The following is a 20770-nucleotide window of genomic DNA, read 5'->3' as shown; positions in this document are numbered from 1 at the left end:
TGCCATTATTCATCTGTATTTTAGGTACAAGAACTGCATGTAAGGCCTGGAGAAAGTTTAATGTTGGGGACGTAAAGCAAATGTTGAAACATTTTGTGTTTCCTATGTTCTTTCTGTAATTCTAATAAGGGCATATTCATGCCATTTGGATACAAGGCTGAAGGTTTACTTAGAACCCAACCCAAACAATCATGCTAAAACCTACTGTTTCTTCCTCTTCATAGCAGTGAAGAAAATAAGAAAAACAACGTTGTCCTTAGTTCATAGTCAGCACTTTCTGAACTGATTCAATGTGTTGAAATGTTACATTGCTGGATTGTTGCTATTAAAGCTGCTTGCACATCCAAAAAGGAAGATAAATATCTATATACCTGGAGCAGCTTGTGAAGAGTGCAATCTTTTTCTCTAATCATCATCCTTGTACCCTCTATTTTCATATCTTCCTCAGTACTGTGTAGTTTTCTGACTTCCAACCGCAATTTCCATTTGCATTGAAACTCTATTTATAAAATATACAAAGTGCCGGATCCAAGCTCAGCAAAGCCTTTGGGATTCTTTCCACTGACTTCAGTACAGTTTGGATTGAGCCCCAAAAGATTGAATACTGAGTAATTCCACAATGAAAAGGCAGTGTAAACCCAGGGCTCCTGGATTTCTGCCACCAGCTGTAGGTAAAGCAGAACAATTGCAGCAGCTGGACTCTTTTATTACTGTCATTAAGGTAACAGCCCATGTCTTGTTCCCTTTCTGGGCCATATAGAGCTGGGGATACAGTGGGATCAACGGCATCATACTACCACGGAGCAAATGCAGCAGAGCTTATGCAGGCTGGGAGATGGAGTGCTGCCTGCAGGACTTAAACTGTCTTTTTATTTGACAGTTTTCCGGTGGTTTTTGTAGAACATGAGGACAGGGAGCAGGTAGCAGCACCCAGTAAAAGTGACAGGCTTTAGCAGCATGAATCATGATACCAACATGACCTCAAAGTACAGAAAGTTGACCATATACTGCCATGCTCAGTTGACATAGGATAGGATAGGATAGGATAGGATATGTGGTGTGACCAAGCAGGTCTGTCCTCTTTTGTGTCCTCCTTCACATCCCAGATTAGAAAAATAGTATTCAGAGACTCTTAAGATAATTGGAAGTGACCCCTGGAGGCCATATTGTCAAACCTCCTATGCAAAGCAGGGGTAGCTTCAAACTTAGTTCCTGTATACTGTATTCATAACAAATGTTGCAAAAGATTGTGATCTGATAGCACTGATCTGCACATGGTTACAAGCAAAAGAGGCATTCAGATTTCACAATACCTCAGTGACAACATGCTTATTCATGTGCTAATTGAATCCCTGGCGCCTAAAGGCATGCCCTGCCCTGGCCTTGCAAAATTCAGAAGATTTTCATTACATTGAATGGGAATATACTGCTGCACACAGAGCCTTATATTGAAATGGATGACATGGCTTGCCTGCTAAACAAGTGGACTAGTTCAAGCCTCTAAGGAGATTCAGTACATATTTCTGAATCCAAAACAAGACTAAACTGTCACGCAATAAATGGGACTGTTGGACTGAAAGAAATGAAACAAATGACAAAAACAGAGTAAGGATCTTTTTTTCACCTACAACATTTATGTGGAACAAGCACTTACACATTGTCTGTCCTGAATTTAATGTATGACCATATGATATAGTATTGGGAACACCTATTTAAACCAGAAAGGTAGCTATCTGAAACCAAAATGAAGGTCTAATCATAACATCTGGACAAGAATCTGACTGGGAGCAGCCAACATGGATTTACTAACGGCAATTCATTCCTGACCAAAATGATTGCTTGCCCGTGGACAAGCAATGGACACTGGATGTTGTAAACCCTGACTTTAGCAAGGCTTCTGATGCAGTCTCCCATGGTCTTGCTATCACCAAACTGATGACCTATGAAGTGGATAAGCAGATGATGAAATAGGTGGAAAAATGGCTTAACTGATGCACTCAGAGAGTCACGATTGGCATTCGTGAGACTGCTTCTGGAGTACCGTGTCCAGCTGTGAGATCCTTGGTACAAGAAAGATATTGACATAATGGAGCAAGCCCTGTGCAGGGCTGCCCAGATGGTCAGGGGACCGGAGCACTGAGACAACTGGGTCTACTCAGCCTGGAGGAAAGAAGGCTAAGGAGAGACTTTATTGCTGTCTACAATTACCTAATCAGAGGATACAGAGAAGATGGAGGCACCCTCTTCTTGGAGGTATACGGCAATACTATAAGATGTAACAGACACAAGTTGGGACATGGGAAATTCCAATTAGATAAAGCAAAAACTTTTTACCCTGACGATGCTCAAATACTGGAACTGGTCGCCCAGAGGAATTGTGGCATTTCCATCCTTAGAGGTGTTGAAGACTTAACTGGACAAGTCCGCGAGCGACCTTATCCAATTAGACCTGCATTGAGGAGGGGGTTGGACCAGATTATGTCCAAAGGTCCCTGTCCACCTCCATTATCCTGATTCTGTGATTAAATTATGCAGAAATGTCTGAGCTAATGCTGAGCTCACTAATTCCAGGATAGGAAGCAGTATAACAGCATAGCTATTATACTGCTCTGTTCAGGCTTCTGGAGACTCGGAGCTATTAGCTTAGGTGCTGCTCCACATCCAAGTGACTACACTGTTTTGGGGATCCAAGCTCATTTCATTGATTGCAGACCCAGCAGTATGATCGGAGCTGACTTAGGAATTGCTGCATGGCACTGCATGGTGTGATGCAGATATGTCCAGAATAGAATTATAACTTCAACTCTACAACAGGATGAGTGTGGTCAGACAGATTCACCATCTTAGAATGGCAGTGACATATTGGAGTGTAAAACTTTCATTTTGATCTTTATCTTACTGAGGAGAAATTACTTCAGGCTGCAACATTTGGTGTCATAGTTTTCAAGTTAAAAATGAAAGTCAGTTAATTGAAGTTTTGAAAGCATTCTGAGATCCTTACATATGAAGTGTAAAACAAATGCTAGGTTTTGTTATTCCAGATGTATAACAAAAATTAGAAGTAGAGAGCCTTTTCTGTGGCCTAATTTGTGTTTTTCTCCCCATGGTTACAAAGGGATGCTTTAACTGTCTATACATCTCTAAAAATATGTGTGCCCTAGATAATCAATTTGGTATTTGAAATAACCTGTTCCTTAACCACTTTTTTAGCTACTACTCAATGATACAGATGGAATTTTTAACTTTACTGGAATTAAAGGACTGCTTGGGCCTCCAGTGAGTATATGCTGCTTTATTAAATCTTCAGATTTGCTCTGTCTTCAGTGTCTCCTTTTAAGTATCAGCTAGAGCTGAGTTCCCTATGCTTTAGAATTGTGTTCCTGCTAACTTCAGCACTAAACTCTGTGGAAGTACTTCAGGGAAAAACTGAATTCTGTGTGAATGAATTGCTTTTACACATTAGTATGAAAGAAAAGAGTTGGCTTAGCTCTGAATCTGAACTATATGCTCAGGATGACAGACATGGGGAACTGATGAAATAATGGGGACCAAGGTTTACATAGCATTTCTTCCATATTTTTTCTATGCTTGTTTTTCAAGCCATAAAATGTTGGGATAAAGTATTTTGCTCAGTTCTGCTTGAGACTGCAACTAGGAGTGCTAGGCTCCTGTGTATGAGTTTAGTCTCGCAGCAATTACAACTGTGGAGGAAAGGCTGAAAATTTCATGAGAGAACAACAGATGTGAAATTTCAGATTCTGTTTCACAGATAGGAGTATAGCTGCAAAATAGTTCAGTCAAACATCTGAAATTCTGAATGCTTCTTGGTAATGATTTCAAATTCCTAGGACTGGATCCAAAGAGAAAGCTACCTTTTCCAGGCTGTGGAGTCTATTCAAACTTGCTCGAAAGTCTACAATATATTGCACCTTGCAAAATTTTAACCCCCCCAAAGGAAGCATCTTACTTCACAGCTAGTTTCATTTGTGGACTGTTGTTTGTGTATTTTATTTTATCTGTCTTCTTGTTTGTGAGCCCAGTTCTCTCCCTCACATTCAATCCCTGATGAAACAAGGAAGATGAGAACATGTGTACCTGATGATAGCAGAATTTCACTCTACATAGCCATAGTTTGAAAAAACTTTTATCTTGTTAATACAACTGTCCCAAAACAAATATTTACTAAATCTGTCAGTGAACTGGTAAGAAGGGCATTAGCTCCAATAACACATTTAACCTTTATCTGTTAGCCTAGCATGCCTCTTTTCCACTTGTCCCATGGTAGGATGACATCACATTATTGTGGCTGCATCCAGCTGTGCTTATGGTAAAACAGCTTTCATGGAAGAGCATTTTGGTGTGTTTCCTAAAAACCTGATTCTCCTAATCCCTGGACATAATAGGATGCCAGGATAGGATGGGTCCTCTTGTGTGAAGCTCTGTTGCTGCAGATAGTCGCCATTCAAGCCTTAGATGACAGGTTCTCAAAACAATATAGATGAGTGGGCTCATGAGCCCAGCAGCAATGCATTGGTTTGTAATAGCTGTTAGAGTTACGGTCCCAACAGAAAGAAGTAGGTCCTGCAGGTCGAAGCGCGGCTGCAATTGGGAAGGTCTTTGAACCTCAGTCTGTAAGCTCACCCTAGTCAGGAAAGACAGGGAGGCTCATAGTGCCTCGGGCAATACACAGCCAGGGGATCTGAACAAGAACTGAAGTGTCTCGCTGCAGATATCACAGTGGGGCAATCTTAAATATGCCCAGTAGAAATCCAAATCCATGTTTCTATTCACAGCCTATTGCACACTCTATTTTCTATCCACAGACAACCAGGAGCAAAATGGCAAAGGTGGGAGGGCTACTGTGATCTCTGTGCTGGAATCTGGAAAAGATTCAAAGGAGGCTGAATTATGGTTGCATGCCTTTCATATGTGGAAAATGTCACCTTTCTTCAGCGTTTCCTGGTCTGTGTCCCTCCAGTTTTGGAAAGTAAATGCTAATGTCCCAGAAAAACTTAGACACGTAGGGCGTTATGGAGTGTTCACAACTTTACCACTGGCTGAATGAAGTTCTTAATCCAGTTTCAGATCAGTTAATATTCACAAATTATGCAATACATGGAAAATGCATACTCTGTTTTGCAAGTCTGTACTATGTGTTTGTAAGGGGGTGAGTTTTTTGCATTTTGCAGGGGCCAGATGGCAAGCCAGGTCTACCAGGATTTCCTGTAAGTATTATGTTCCTTGGATTTAAGTAAGTATTTTTCAATATAGTTTAATATTTAAAAAATTTATGTTGTACAGAATTTACACAAAGTCTAATAAATTTTCATATGGGAGACTGTAGGTTTTTATGGAATCAACAGCTATGGTAGAAATTAACTCTGCCGGAAATGAAGCATACTGTGATATGCACATCTTGTATTTCTGCTTATCTCAGAATCAGTCCTGTAGTTTAAATCTAAATGTAATTGACTCTGATGAAAAATTACTACCTAAGGAAAAGACCTATGCCAGGAGAAACGAATGGAACAAATGGACTTCTAAAAGTTATCTTCATATGTATGTGTCATTGTATTATTCTTTAGGCTTTTTTTATCACCACTACAGAGTACAGTAAAGCCCTATGAGGTGTACCCTTTTTATTTTATCCTTTAGGAACCATTTATGATTTTTTATAATAACATACCAGTGCCACCATGGAAGTATTGCACAGCCATAGTATCAAAGATACCTTATACTATGTTACTTACCTATTGTGCTCAGGCTGCCACACCATAGAAACATTATCTGGCTTGTGACTTCATATAGTATTGTTTATACTATTATATTTATATTCTGTATAATGTGATAGAATTATTTTCCCTTGTTATGATTGTTTTACAGTTCAGACGCGTGCATATGGTCTCAGGATCCTTTGTCTATTGCCTGAGAATAACTAAGGAGAAAACTGGGAAAGCTGACAAATGATGTTGACAAAATGCTGGCAAATTGCCCCAAATTCTACAGAAGGTTGTTTACTAAGTCCTGGGTATTGTGGACTGCATAGGAAGCCAAAGAAAGGGGGAAAAAACTCCTTAAAAATACTTTTCATTTGAAAAAGAGCTGATAACATTTAGAAAGTGATATAATGAATTCTTAGTCTCTCTGTCATTTACAGAATTTCTACAGACATGAAAATGCCATTCTTGTTCTTACCTCAGGTCTTTTCTTGATCTCTTCACTAATGCAGAAATCATGTAGACTTGAATTTAGTTCTTGGTGGGTAAAAAAAATGCTTCTGAATGCACTTATAATGGAAGATTGTAAAACATAATGTTATCTGAGCAGAATGTTGTCACCACAGAACAGAAAGAGAAATCATCTCATTTTCAAATATGTAATCTCTATTTCAGATTAAAAAATTTTAAAGTACTGTTAAAAATATAGCTTCAGAAATTCTGTTGACAGTCAGCCTGGCTGAATGATCATGGAGGGAGAGAGAATAGAGTAGGGAGGAAATAGAGAATTTTAGGCTGAATTGCCACTCTTACTAATGTTTGCGTGTTTCTCTGTGAATGTGTATCATCTACACTGTGATAAACATCAGGGAGCTTTTGGTTTGTTCTTTTTAACAGATTCTCCCTATATGATATTTGTTTGGGGGGATACTTTGATTCAGACAGCAATTTAGTCTTGTAAGAGTTCTTAGATTGCAACCAGAGTGATTCAAGTTCAAGTTTTCCAGTTATTTAAAATTAGATCTAGTAAAATGGCCTAGCTCCATATTCTTAGCAGATCTCACCATGGATTTATGTACTTGTTTTTGCTTAGGGCCCTCGGGGACCGAAAGGTGATACTGGTTTGCCTGGGTCACAAGGACCCAAAGGACAACAGGTAACAGAAAATGCATAGGGAAAAGTACATGATGCAAAATGTGTTAGATGACAACTACTTAGTGACGTTAAAAGTTTAATGATTCTGATTTTACTAGGGATTGGTTTGTTAATAAGTTTATGTGAAAAATTTACTAAGTGGAAATTGAAAGAGTGCTAAACAAAATACTTTGATATAATACTCCTGAGAGCTAATGTTCCTGCCCCAGTGTTGAAATTCTGTCGTGCAGTATGCACTTATCAGAATAAGTTTGCATAAACATGAAACATGAGGTAACCTCTTCTTGCAAGTTGGTTGTCTGTGCTGACACCCTGGGATCCTAACCGAAAGGCCAAACAAAAAAAGATTAATCTTTTCCTCCTCCTTTGGCACAGATGGCTTTGCCTGCAGAATGAAGACTGCAGTTTTCCATTCCCATTGGAAGAATAAGACTTGGCGAGCTCTCTCCTTAGGGTCCTTTCTCTTATTTCTGCACAACAGTGTTTATTTGGTAGCACTGCTGAGAGGTGACTGAGGACTGACTCTGCTGTTTTGTAAATATTGCAGCTGTTCCGTTTTTCTTCCCCTTCTCATCCACATGCAGGAAGCAGGGGAGAGGAACATCTAAGTTATTACAATCTTGGGGATAACAAAAAAAAAAACAAAAACACTTTCTGCTTATTCTTTGTAAGTAGCTGACCTCACTTTCTTACAAGTAATAGGAAGGCTTGGAAATGGTTGATTATGGTTTGAAGTGGGATTGTAGAAGAACAGCATCTTCATGGCTCAGAAGGAAACATCTCAGGCCATAAATACCAGTCCCCTTTTGTCACAAGGATTCCTGTTCTTTTATGGAGTGCATAAAATGATCAAGCTCAGCCTTAAAATCAGTTGGGTGTTTTTTAGTTTGGGTTGTGGGTTTTTTTGTTTGGGTTTTTTTTTTTTTTTTTTTTTTGCTTCTGCTGTCCACACTGGAAGGAAGTCAAAACTTTGAAGCAATTATATTTTGTACCCACCAATGACATAGTGATGTTACTGAGGTGTGAACACCAGGTTGTGCTCAAGAGTGATGAAGTTGGGAACCACAACAAAGCCGCACAGAGACCTAGAAGCTTTTTGCTTTAAGGATCAAGAGATGCTTCTGTCACAGCCTCAGGCCTATAAAATCACGGAAGATAAAGTCAGTGAAGCCAAGCCTTAGAGAGACTCCCAAGTATCTGAAGTATCTTCAGGGAGACTCCAAAGATTTAAGAACCTACAAGAGGAACTGAGTTATAGCGTTTCCTGCTCAGTGGAATCAGCAATGCAAATGAGTTTTAATCAGCAATGCAATTGTTAGTTTCAAGCCAGATTTCTTCCATGAGAGATCTTGGGAAGGCTTTTGTACCAAGCTGCCTGAGCTAGGAGAAGGAGAGTTACAGCTGAAAGATCCAGAGCGGGAACCATGCGCTGGCACTGAGGAATGGTAATTCATGGTTCTGGTGCCATTATTCAATGGAAATTACCCCTTGAAGAAGTGGAATGCAGAGGGTCATAATTTGAATGCTGGGAATTGGCTTTCATTAAAGGCTGCATCATGCCAGCCACATAGAACGATTCATGCTTTCCTGATAGTAAAATCAAGACATTTAGTGTTCTATCAAGGTTTTACATTTCCAGCAGGATCTCCTGACCACTATCTAAGCTGATGGTGCACAAGAAGACACCAATCGCCTGTCTGCCTTTGGCAGAGATCTCTTGTGAACACAGCACATTTCACATAGTTACTCTATTGAGAGCAATTGAAAGTCTTTTTAAAAGAATAAGTACTTGTTCATCCTAGGGAGATTTACAGGAGCAAGATATTTTTAGTGTACTTTATTATGTTTTAAGAAAGATCAGCCCTTTTCTCCTCCAGAACCAAGCTTCACCCTACTCACATTGATATCACTTTATGTTTGATATCACAGAATGACTAATCTGTCATGCTTCAAACTGCAGTAATGCTGCTTTGACTTCTTCTGATTCATTGAGAATTCCTTTGTAAACACTGTAAAATAACTTTGATAATTGCAGGGTGAAAAGGGAGAACCAGGAGCTATCATTGCTGCTGATGGATCTTTAACTGAATTATTAGGAAGAAAAGGGGAGAAGGTGAGCTAATACTGTGTTGTGTTCCTCCAGAATGTTTGGTGGCCTTGTTACCAGCCACGTCTGCTAGATACTGCAGGAGTTCTCCTTGTCATTGCTCTATGTGTCTGTCCTCAACAGGGTGAAGCAGGAGTGGTGGGACCCATGGGACCAATGGTAAGAGATTTCCAAAGATGAGTGGATTCTTTTTTTTTTTTTTTTTGCTTTGGTTTTACAGATAATAGTAAATGTAAAGGTAGTTTCTTTTAGCTTTTCATTCCTTCTGAGTAGGGACGATAAGGAGTATTCATGCTTCAGGATGATCAATGCCCTTCAGAAAAGGATGTGGTTGTTACCTGCCTGGTGCTGTAAACTACTGAGTTGATTCAGAATTTAAATTCTAGTAGCACAAATGTATCCGTTACTATCTAAACAGACAGTGAAATACCAGAGCTAGAAACTTACATAACTTATGACTCTGAGTGAACTGGATTTGTTTAGCCCTGAAGATAAAAGGCTGAGAGGCGCTCTGATTGCTCCCTGCCACTGTCTGAAAGGGAATTATAGAACAGAAAACATCAGGTCCTTCTCAGAGGTGCACAGGAAAAAGGCAAGTTACAATGATCACAAGTTCCAGCAAGGGAAATTCCAATTAGATATAAAGAAAAAAACTCACAGTAAAAGTGGTTAATCACAGAGATAGGTGCTCAGAGAGATGGTGGATTGTGGAACAAGGTGCTGAGCGGCATGACCTAACTTGGAAGTCTGTCTTGCTTTGAGCAAGAGTTGGACTAGATGATTTCTAAAGGTCCCTTCCAATCTAAATTATTCTCTAACTCTATGATTTACATTAAAACAACTGACTACATCAGGCTCAATTTCGGTCGGTGCCAATAATTTGCAACTGCCTTGAATTCTGAGGAAGCTGCAGATCAGGCAGTAGAGTCAGACCACTTACCAAAATCAGGATTTAGAGGCCATTCAGGTACTTGGCCTGATATTTTTGACTGGACACAGAATGTTGTATGAAAGCACAAGAAATTACTTAAAAAATAAGAATAATTGCCCAGATTCAGTAGTGTTAGAGCAGGAATTAATTTCTTCTAGTCTAGTATTCCAAAGATCAAGGATATTGAGTGTTTCTTTGCTTCTGTTTTTGATGTAGCCTGGTCTCTGTTGTGCCCAACTGAATGTTAGTAGGTGGTGTTGTTTCTGTGCATCAAGGTGTGTAGGAGATTTTGCCATCAGTTTCTGTGGTCTTTAAAAGGGGCTAACTGTGTGTGCTGGGTAACTGCTTTCCTAATTACTGTGTACCAGAATACCTTGAGGGGGATAGCCTCACTTACCAGAAAGGGAGTTCCTTTTCTCCTCCTTGTATGACTGCAAGATGAGTCTATCCTTTCACCTCAATGTATGTTGTGGTTTAATCCCAGCCAGCAACTAAGCACCACGCAGCCACTCACTCACCTCCCCCCCACCCAGTGGATGGGGGAGAGAATCAGAAGGAAAAAGGTAAAACTCGTGGGTTGAGATAAGACCGGTCTAACAGAACAGAAAGGAAGAATCTACTAATGATAATAATAACAATAATAAAATGACAATACTATTAAAAGGACTGGAATATACAAAACAAGCGATGCACAATGCAATTGCTCACCACTCGCCAACCGATGCCCAGTTAGTTCCTAAGCAGCGATCCCCCCCAGGCCAACTCCCCCCAGTTTGTATACTGGGCATGACATCACATGGTATGGAATACCCCTTTGGCCAGTTTGGGTCAGCTGTCCTGGCTGTGTCCCCTCCCAACTCCTTGTGCCCCTCCAGCCTTCTTGCTGGCTGGGCAGGAGAAGCTGAAAAATCCTTAACTTAGTGTAAGTATTGCGCAGCAACAACTAAAACATCAGTGTGTTATCAACATTCTTCTCATACTGAACCCAAAACATAGCACTGTACCAGCTACTAGGAAGAAAATTAACTCTATCCCAGCCAAAACCAGGACAACATAGAATCATAGAATAATTTAGAATGGAAGTGAACTTCAGAGATCATCTAGTCCACACCACTGCCCAAAGCAAGTCTGTTTAGCTCAGGGACTTGCCCAGTCAAGTCTTCAACATTTCTTAGGATAGAGATTCCACAGCCTCTCTGGGCGGCACATTCCAGTATTTGACAACCTTCGGGTAAAAAAAAGTTTAACCTTGTATTTATTTGGAATTTCTCATGTTCTAGCTTGTGTTCGTTGCCTGTCATCCTATCGCTGTGCACCCTTCAGGACATGTCCTTTTTCTATCAGCCCCAAACTCTGTGTTTACATCTCCTTTTGTACTGCCACGAGATGCTTCATACAGTTCAGCATGCCGACAAGGCCATTCAGAGGCAGTTCTTGCCAGCACTGGTGCGAATGATTACGTTGCAGGAGAATTTGGCACACAGAACCCGTCTCAAGACTTTGCTCAGCCAGTTCCTCTTAGTGCAGAACTCTTGTTTGATCATCGCTGCTAATGGGGATGATTCATTTTGGTGTCGTCCCATAGAAAAAAATCCCTTTGTAGTCAGTGGGAGTCCTGTGCAGCAAAAACATGCAGACTTCAGAGTGCTGGGCCAGAGCCTCTGTGGCATAACTTATCAAAGTTTTCTTTACGATGATTCTGTTCCACTTTGCACAAAGTAAGGCTTCGGCCCAAGAACAGCTTTGTGGTAGCTGGAGATGCTGATCATTCCTCTGTGCTGTTAGGGCACAATGAACTCATACATGAGTTTCCAAAATTTAAAAAAAATTCCCTGATAATTGCTCCGCTCCTTTTCAAGACTTCAGCTGGACAGAAGAGAGGATCACAGCAGCTTGGAGCAGAAGGAGCTACAGAGAAGTGGTGGTTTGGCAGATGACAGCTAGGGATAGTCAGGAGGTTAGTACTGTTAATACAAAAGCAGAAGAGAGAGACTGAATCCAGCCTCCTGCCACAAGGGAAATGAGAATCTTTTACCTGCTCGATTATGCTGTTCGCTGTCAGTGAAGCAGACCGTACTGAATAGGAGCCCTTAGTAAGAACCACAGTGTTAAGTCTGCCCAAATTGACTCTCTGCTGTTGTAAATGAAATTTCCTTTTCTGGTAAGCAGTCTCCTGTGGCTTCCTCGCTTCCTTCTTTCACTTCTAGCTGTGACTGCTGGCTTCTGTCTCAGGGAGTCAGACATCTGTCAGGGGTGAGCTGGCACTTTGATAGACAAATAGTAAAGGTGGCTCTGGCACAGTCAACTCTCACATTGTTGATGTTTATTTAAAGTCCAAGTTAAAGCATGAGATCCAGACACTTCTCTTTATTTAAACTAATAAAAAAGTGTGTTTCCAATCATCTTCATTGCTCAGTAAAGCTCAGATTTGCATATTCTTTAAAGGCTCAAACACTAGAAAGTGAAATAGAAAAATACCCCACAACATGTTGGATTTTTTCAAACCCCATTATTGGATATGGTAGCACAGAAGGGTGGGTTGAATCATTTTGAAAGCTTGGGGGCACAATATTGAAGTTCACATCTGCCAGTCACCTGCAATCTATTGCCTGCTTTAGACACAGGCACTAGCTTTGATCATATGGGCAGAAATTACCTTCAAACAGGAAATGAAATAGAAGTCTAATAAAGGTCCTACCATCTTCGAACAGCTTCAGCTGCCATTAGTGAGCTTTAAATTCTGATTACAGTGATGATGTTATGAATCAATATGTTCACATGTTAACCATTTCTGAATTTCATCTTTAATCCAGTCTTCATTTTTGGCATGATAAAAATTGCAACAATTAATCCATGAATTTCAGCTTGATGCTAAGATAAATCATCTCATCATCATCATCATCATATAAATTTTCCATGAATGTACATGACTTTTCAATGAAATGATATTACATAAAGGCAAGGGCAAACACTTGCCAGTTTCAAAAAAAAAAAAGATTTTGTTAACTGAAAATTCTATCAATATGGCAATAGTTTAATTCGTAAAATGGATTGGTAAGAGATTGGTATTTGAATCCAGATGGTATTCCCGTGTCAATATTCTGCTGATCAGATGAGATGCAAAACTCTGAGTATGCAAATCATCCAAGTATAAATTTCAGGCTATTTCTTGCAACCTTTCTAGCTCTTCACTTGCCCGTGCTCCTTCTATGCCTTGAACTGAGACGTAACACAGCAACAGAACTAGACTGTAAATAAGGAGACTCAGTTCTGCCACAGACTTGCTTCCTTCTTAGCCTCCGCTTTCCTTAATAATCAAGAACAAGTGAGTGGCAAGATGGGGATTTCCTCTGGGGTTTTGATTGTTTGCTAGTTATCCTTTGAAGTAGCAGTCACAATGCCAACAAATGTTTGTTACTGTTAAAGTGATGTGGTGAAATTGTGGTAAGCAGTGCAATAGCCAATGTCTTTCTTCCATCAGCGTAGGTCTGTGTTCACCACCATACTGCAGGTAGCAATAGAAAGTCTGTTACAATAATCATACTGAAAGTACTGTGATTTCTCAGGATGAAACACGTCAGTTGTCACCTATAAATAGTATCTGCATGAGATCTATAGACAGAGATTATTTCACCAATAGTGTAAGAAGGGGTAACTCTTAGCATTTCACCAGACTGAAAAAAGGAATTGAAACCAGAAAGGCTGATACATACATAAAGAGATTGTCTAGACCCTTGTGGTTTTGCTGAGTTTCAGGAAGCTGACAGCAGATGTTGGTGGTATCGTCAGGTTTACTGCTTTTTGTTGGTCACTTGCTGGTTGCCTGGAAGTTGCATGCTTGCAAACACCCAGCCATAGATCATCCAGAGGCCTGGACCACTTTTCCCAGGTAGCCTGCTCGCCCTTTCTTTTTGCAGTCACTTGTACCACTTTGTGAGGACTGATGGGTCAGTCACTCTTGTATAAAGAAGGATCTGTTCTGTTTCAACTATCAGCCCCATAAATCCACATACGCAGGCTGGCAAGAGGCATGTAGAAGCCTGGCACTATATGAATTCTCAGGCTGGTTCACAGACATTTCCTCATAGGGTCTGAGTCAAAAATAATTAGAAAACCAAAGCAAACAAAAAGGAGATTCACAAAGCATATATCACCAACTGCCTTTTTTCTACCGATTGATACCTTTAATCTTCCTTTGATACGTGGTGACTCAGTTTTGAATTGCACACTCTACAAATGGCTGAGAACTCAGACTTCATTTCAGATAACCAGTCTTTTCCAAGCCAGAGCTGACTGTGATATGCAGGCCTCAGCTTCTGAGATCACTCAACAGAGCAAGTAGAGCAGACATTCTGTGCATTCTCCGCAGACAATCACAGACTGATTTTTAACGCAAATATAAAACTGTGCCTCTTATTCTAAATAACCCAATATATGTCAAAGATATGTTCCATATATTCTCCATAATCACATTTTCTTTTTTGTCCAGGGACCAATAGGACCTACTGGACCTAAAGGAGAACTTGGTTTCCCAGGACGTCCAGTATGTATTATGCTTTCAAGTGGAATAAAGATGGAGGAGCTTGCTTCTGACACATACTACACTATTTCTACTTATTTCAGGGCCGCCCAGGACTGAATGGACTGAGAGGTGTGAAAGGTGATCGAGGTGAAGCATTTTATGTAAGTTCTTATGTAAAAAAACCCTGTTAAAATCTTAAGTCAAGTCTGATTTATATGAATTCCTTTAAAATGATGACATGACTAAAAACCTGAAATGATCTAGAAATAATTATATGTTTCTGCTACTTTTCCTATCTGGTAACAATCATTGAAAAGTCAACTTCTGGGTCCATCTGGACAGTTCTTGCAGATATACATAGTTGTATCAGCTCCCGGGTGTAACAGTTACATGTGTGATTCACTGTTAGCATAACTGTTTCAAATAGCAAATGATCTGCAATTGCCAATTCTTTCTATATATCAAAGACTTCCTGATCCAGGCCATCAGTATGACCCCTCGTGTTGTGAAGATACTCCCACAGGCTTTTAGCTATCTAGCACAGGTACAAACAGTGCTTGAGCGTATCATAGTGAAGTGGCATCTACTCTACTAACGAGGAGATACTTGCTAATACCTACTACCTGCTTTCGTTGCCATATACATGTATCCAGAATAATGACCACTGCATAGATGATAGCATATCCATGCCCACCTACAGCCTGTAATTATGGAATGGCAAGTGATGAACCAAGGTCCTGGTGCTGCAAGTCTGTTCTTATGAAAAGACTTCATACAAGTGGTCTCATGGCAAACATGAAGACTGGACTACAGAACAATAAACATTGCTGAGCATAAGCAGTATGTTTCACAATAGCAGAGTAATTTGTGTGGTCGTTCTGATGTCACCGGGCAATCTGTGCTAGAAAAATTGCTACCCATACCACAACAGCAGCTAATAATATTTCATCTGCATCAGAGATACGCTGAAAAAAAAAGACAAGGGTATTTTACTGTGTTAGCATAGAAGTCCTAAGGTAGGGATCCTCTAGGCATCAGAAAAGGTGATCTAGTGAATATCACTGTATTTCAGTAGAGCACTTCTTGTAAATGAATTCTGTGGTGTGAGTCCTCTGGTTCTACTTTGTTTAAAAGAAAAAAAAATATGTGACACACAAACTGCAAAACACAAGTATGTTGTCTATCTGGAAAATAAATATAAGCGAGATGATGATACTGCTTTATCTGACTGACAGGGAGACTGAGAATTGGTAAGTACCTAAGTATCTTCACAGAAAGCAAGACCAGGTACTAAAGGTTGCTTACACCTCTAGAGAAAGGTGTAAATAGAAATTTAGTTGCTGGAAGGTGAAAACAGACAAATTAGAAAAATTCTAATTGGAAGAAAATGACAGAAAAGATGACTAGCCACCAGCAGAAAATATTAAAGTAGATTTTCCATTCCTCCATATCTTCAAACAGTGTCAAGGTTCATTTTCTGGGTTGCCTGCCTTAACCAAACAAAAACTATTAAAGCAAGTCTAACCAGATGAAGTACATCAGGCTGGGAGATTAAAGCAAACAAGTGAAAAAACAGGCTGCATGTTCTAATAGTCCTTCCTGGAGTGCTCAGGGAAGATAAAATGTAATGGATCCCTAATTATTGATGAGATGACATGTGTCACCTCACAGAAGCTGGCATTGATGTGGAGTGAAAGATGGACATGGCACGGTGCCAGGTTTTTAAATGACACAGTAATGAGTTGGCATATTTTTTTGTAAAGGGCAGTCACGCCTCCAGTCTAGCAGGGTTCCTTGAAGGTGCTAATTAGCATGTAGTTATCTGACTGGCACTTGAAAATATATGAATCTCAGCAGTCTTGAGAATCCCAGACCAGTCTCGGATTACCTGACTTTCCTTGGATGAGAGATCCACTGCCTTTAATTTAGTTTCAATTTTTAGTGCTTTGGGATTTCTGGTTTGGGTTTTTATTCCCCTGAAAACAAGCCTTAGACCATTTTGTTCTCCAGAGACTGCTTTAAGTTAAATATTAAAATTCACCTGACAGTTTCGTCCCTGGAACTGAATGCTCAGTCTCCCCTCAAGCCATTTAACGCAAAACTTCTTGGTTAAATGGGGCCCTCTGAGCCCCTTGGCCTTCCTTGTGTAGGCTCAGTTGTATTGCGTATGAAACGATCTAATATCTTCTTTCTTTCACTTTCTCTTACCAGGGCCTTCCTGGCTTGCCTGGACCCCCAGGGCCCCCTGGACCTCCAGGACGTATAGTTTATATCAAAGGAGTAAGTACAACTGGGCATGAGTTGCTGATCTCTCTCTGCAGCAGAAATGTGCTGCTCTAGAAACAGTCTGCAAAGGGAAACATCAAAACTTGTTTCAGGCCACACAGTTTACAGTGGGTGACCTTGCTTGTGTGCATACGAAAAAAATTTCTTAACCGGAGCCACTGCCATGTAAGAGTTTTGCCCCCCCCCCAGGGTGGGACCTGCTGACAGACCTGTGAGAGCTCCCAGGCAGCAAGCCGGGCTCTCCGCTCCGCAGGTGCTGGGTTTTGTTTCTAGGCTTTGTCCCGTCATGTCTATTAGATCTATTTGGTGTGTTATCTGCCATATTATACCTATGTTCATTAAAATAACTTCCCTTCTTGTTTTCACTAGACAGTTTTCCCAGTCTCTCCCAGACCTCACTGCAAAATGCCAGTAAGCCACACACAGAATCTGCCCTTAGCAAAATGCATGGCCATGACAGTACATAACCACAGTAGCTATATACATAACCACGGTAGTTTTGCAGCTTTTCTCCCCCTGCCTTCTGCTTTGCACCAGAGATGTGTTTTACCTAGTCTTCAAGATAACAGATTTTCAAGTGTTTAGATACCCAAAATTAGCCATCTATAAAATATATAACAGAACTAGAAGCACTAGAACCTTTTGCTTAAAGTGCTTTGATTACTTGCTTGTCCTAACCCTTTTAATACCTTTCAAAGCCTGTGTCTCCATAGTTTAAGAGTTGCTTTGGGGAGCTGAATGTTATATACATACATATACACACATTTTTCAGATGTATATATAAATACTGTCTCCATGTTATTAAGTCTTTAGGTGTTTTCAATTTCCCTGTCCAAAATAAGACTTGTTACGTATTTCATTGTGGCATGAAAGATGCATCAGAAAAGAAAGATCATGTTCTTTATTTGACCCTCAAATGCAGTCTATTCACATATAAACGTTTATTATCTCAGGAATGGCAGCAGGTGAAGCTCTGCCCCTGCTTTCCAAAGGGAATGACAAAGCCCCTGTTACCTTCAAAGGACCTGTGTGGTGGGTTGACCCTGGCTAGAGGCCAGGTGCCCACCAAAGCCGTTCTATCAGTCCCCACCCCCCCAGCTGGACAGGGGAGAGAAAATATAACAAAGGGCTCGTGGGTCGAGATAAGGACAGGAGAGATCACTCACCAATTACGGTCATGGGCAAAACAGACTCAACTTGGGGAAAATTAACTCAATTTATTACCAATCAACCAGAGTAGGGTAATGAGAAATAAAAACAAATCTCAAAACACCTTCCCTCCACCCCGCCCTTCTTCCCAGGCACAGCTTCACTCCTGGATTCTCTACCTAACCCCCAGCGGCACAGGGGGACGGGGAAGTTACGGGTTCAGTTCATCACACGTTGTCTCTGCTGCTTCTTCCTCCTCGGGACAAGGACTCCTCACTCTTCCCCTGCTCCAGCATGGGGTCCCTCCCACAGGAGACAGTCCTCCATGAACTTCTCCAACGTGGGTCCTTCCCACGGGCTGCAGTTCTTCATGAACTGCTCCGGCGTGGGTCCCTTCCACGGGCTGCAGTCCTTCAGGAGCACACTGCTCCAGCATGGGCCCCCCACGGGGTCACAAGTCCTGCCAGAAAACCTGCTCCGTGGGCTCCTCTCTCCACAGATCCGCAGGTCCTGCCAGGAGCCTGCTCCAGCGTGGGCTTCCCACGGGGTCACAGCCTCCTTCGGGCATCCCCCTGCTCCGGCGTGGGGTCCTCCCTGGGCTGCAGGTGGAGATCTGCTCCACCGTGGACCTCCCTGGGCTGCAGGAGGACAGCCTGCCTCACCATGGTCTTCCCCACGGGCTGCAGGGGAATCTCTGCTCCGGCGCCTGGAGCATCTCCTCCCCCTCCTTCTGCACTGACCTGGGGGTCTGCAGGGCTGTTTCTCTTACATGTTCTCACTCCTCTCTCCAGCTGCCATTTCTGTGTGCCCCATAACTTTTTTTTCCTTCTTAAATATGTTCTCCCAGAGGCACTGCCACTATCACTGATGGGCTCGGCCTTGGCCAGCGGCAGGTCCCTTTTAGAGCCGGCTGGTGTTGGCTCTGTCAGACATAGGAGAAGCTTCCAGCAGCTTCTCACTGAAGCCACCCCTGTAACCCCCCCGCTACCAAAACCTTGCCACACAAACCCAATACAACCTGCAATTCCAGACATAGCATCAAAAGAAAGGAGATGGGGGGGTTACATTTTCGGAACACCCTGATGCCATTTTTGTTTAAGGAATTATGGAAAATACATCCTACAATGAACTGCGAACAGAGCTCAGTGCTGAAAGTACTTTCCCTAGGGCAATATTGTACTGTTAAGCCATGGGTTAGGTACTTGGAAAGAATTCTGTCTTTGAGAGCCACAGACCTCCCCTGAATCCTGTGGTGTGCAGTATGGCTGTTCTACTTCTCTGTTAGCAGTATAGCTCAAAATAGTATTGTGCCCGCTCCTCCAATTTCCATTCCAGTTCTTTTTCACTTGCTTTAGAGAAGCAGCTCTCGACTTGCAGTATACCAGATGCATTGATACTCATCATCACCCTACCCTTCCTGCTGAAGAAAAATGTATCCCAGCTTATGGATCTTTCTGTTAATTAATGATAACTAGTCATTACTCTATGGTAATTTGACATCTCTATGGTTTCAGCCTACCACCACCAGGCATCAGCTTTTTACCTCTTTGAATTCCTCCCTTAAACCTTCCCATTCCCACCATATAACATTCTTGTATATTAATCACATATGTCCATAATCACATATGGATTAGTCAGCCTCACCTCTGAAACCTGCCTGGACAAGTCCCTGAGCAACCTGATGTAGTCGATCCTGCTTTGGGCTAGACAGTCTCCAGAGATGCCTTCCAGCCTCAACTCTCCTGTGATTCTCTGTGGAATGATTCAAACAATACAAGCCTATTTTAGCTGAATTTCAGATAATAATAGAATGTCACTTTTCAAGAAGGTTGCAATCAGTGAATAATAGCAGTAACTTTTATGTGCACAATAGAAACCTGTACTTATAAACACCTCTTCAGGCACCTGAGTATGCTAGACAGATTTGTCCTACATTTGTGAATAATCTCCTAAACCTATCCAAGTGTATAGATAAGAAGTCTGCTGTACATGCCTACATAAATGAATATCAGTAAAGAACTACAGACTGAACCCCACAAGTTTTCCTCATGTGAACTGAACTTCTGAAGTTAATGGAGCTATCCATGTGAGTAAGACTTCTAAGAGCTAATACTACAGGATTAGCCAGATGCAGCACCTTCAGGTTTTTTTCATACGCTTGCTTAGATTCATATAAATAGTACTAGCTAGTACTAAGATCTGTCCATTTGCAAGCACTGTGCCACATTTTAATTCCTGCACTGTCCCTATTTTGAAGACGGGCAGTAGAGGTAAGTCGCATGCCCGCTGTTACAGGTGGCTGGTATCAGAACAGGATAGACTAGAATAGCTTCTGCCTCCCAGTTATGGTCTCAATGCATCTGGAGCATAGGTCAACATCAGACAGTAGGCATAGCCATGGTCTGATGAAAAATTTACAAACACAGTCTGTTATCTTACAGTCAAAAATCAAATCCTGCTTTCAAATGCAGTGATGTGAATTCAGAATTGTTCTTGGAGAATGAGTTTTCTGATGCTTCACTGGCATGACTGAGAGTAGGATTTGCTGATGCCTCCAAAATGCATGTTGTTACCCTCTTCCTGAGAGCATGTTGCATGTTAAAGAGCACAATCCTGAAAAAAGCTTGATCAGCTAATACTCGGACCTTGACAAACTGGAGATAATCCCAGACTGTTGTTATAATATTCACTGTGATAGCATGCAAATTTTCCAGGCTGTTCAGTCACACCAAGTAATGCACATCCATTGGTTAATGTGTATGCATAATTTTTAATAGATTTATTTGTCTGTAGGTGAGCACTCCTTACCCTGTAAATCAAGAAGCTCTTAATGTCCATGGTGAGTAATTCTTTTCTCATACCTTGGTTTAAATAAGGTTTTTTTTGTTTTTTTCTTAGTTAAG

At 41.2% G+C, this 20770-nt stretch overlaps 1 protein-coding gene across 6 annotated transcripts in view; it reads left to right on the top strand.

Moving 5' to 3' along the window:
* The window catches only part of LOC115353022 (collagen alpha-1(XV) chain-like), a 161280-nt gene that overhangs the window by 118135 nt on the left and 22375 nt on the right, over nt 1-20770 (top strand). For 5 of the 6 annotated variants that reach the window (XM_030041939.1, XM_030041934.1, XM_030041937.1 and 2 more), the window contains 10 exons: nt 3211-3276; nt 5190-5225; nt 6811-6873; nt 8908-8985; nt 9103-9138; nt 14400-14453; nt 14534-14593; nt 16644-16712; nt 17088-17129; nt 20661-20706. In XM_030041939.1, the coding sequence (XP_029897799.1) occupies nt 3211-3276; nt 5190-5225; nt 6811-6873; nt 8908-8985; nt 9103-9138; nt 14400-14453; nt 14534-14593; nt 16644-16712; nt 17088-17129; nt 20661-20706 (550 nt within the window). The remainder of the gene's footprint in view (nt 1-3210; nt 3277-5189; nt 5226-6810; nt 6874-8907; nt 8986-9102; nt 9139-14399; nt 14454-14533; nt 14594-16643; nt 16713-17087; nt 17130-20660; nt 20707-20770) is intronic. The other variant, XM_030041938.1, reaches the window with a different exon arrangement.

This window comes from Aquila chrysaetos, chromosome 18 (assembly GCF_900496995.4).
Source record: "Aquila chrysaetos chrysaetos chromosome 18, bAquChr1.4, whole genome shotgun sequence".
NCBI lineage: Eukaryota > Metazoa > Chordata > Aves > Accipitriformes > Accipitridae > Aquila > Aquila chrysaetos.
Note: the sequence above shows the minus strand (reverse complement) of the source record. Positions and strands in the feature narration are given on the sequence as shown.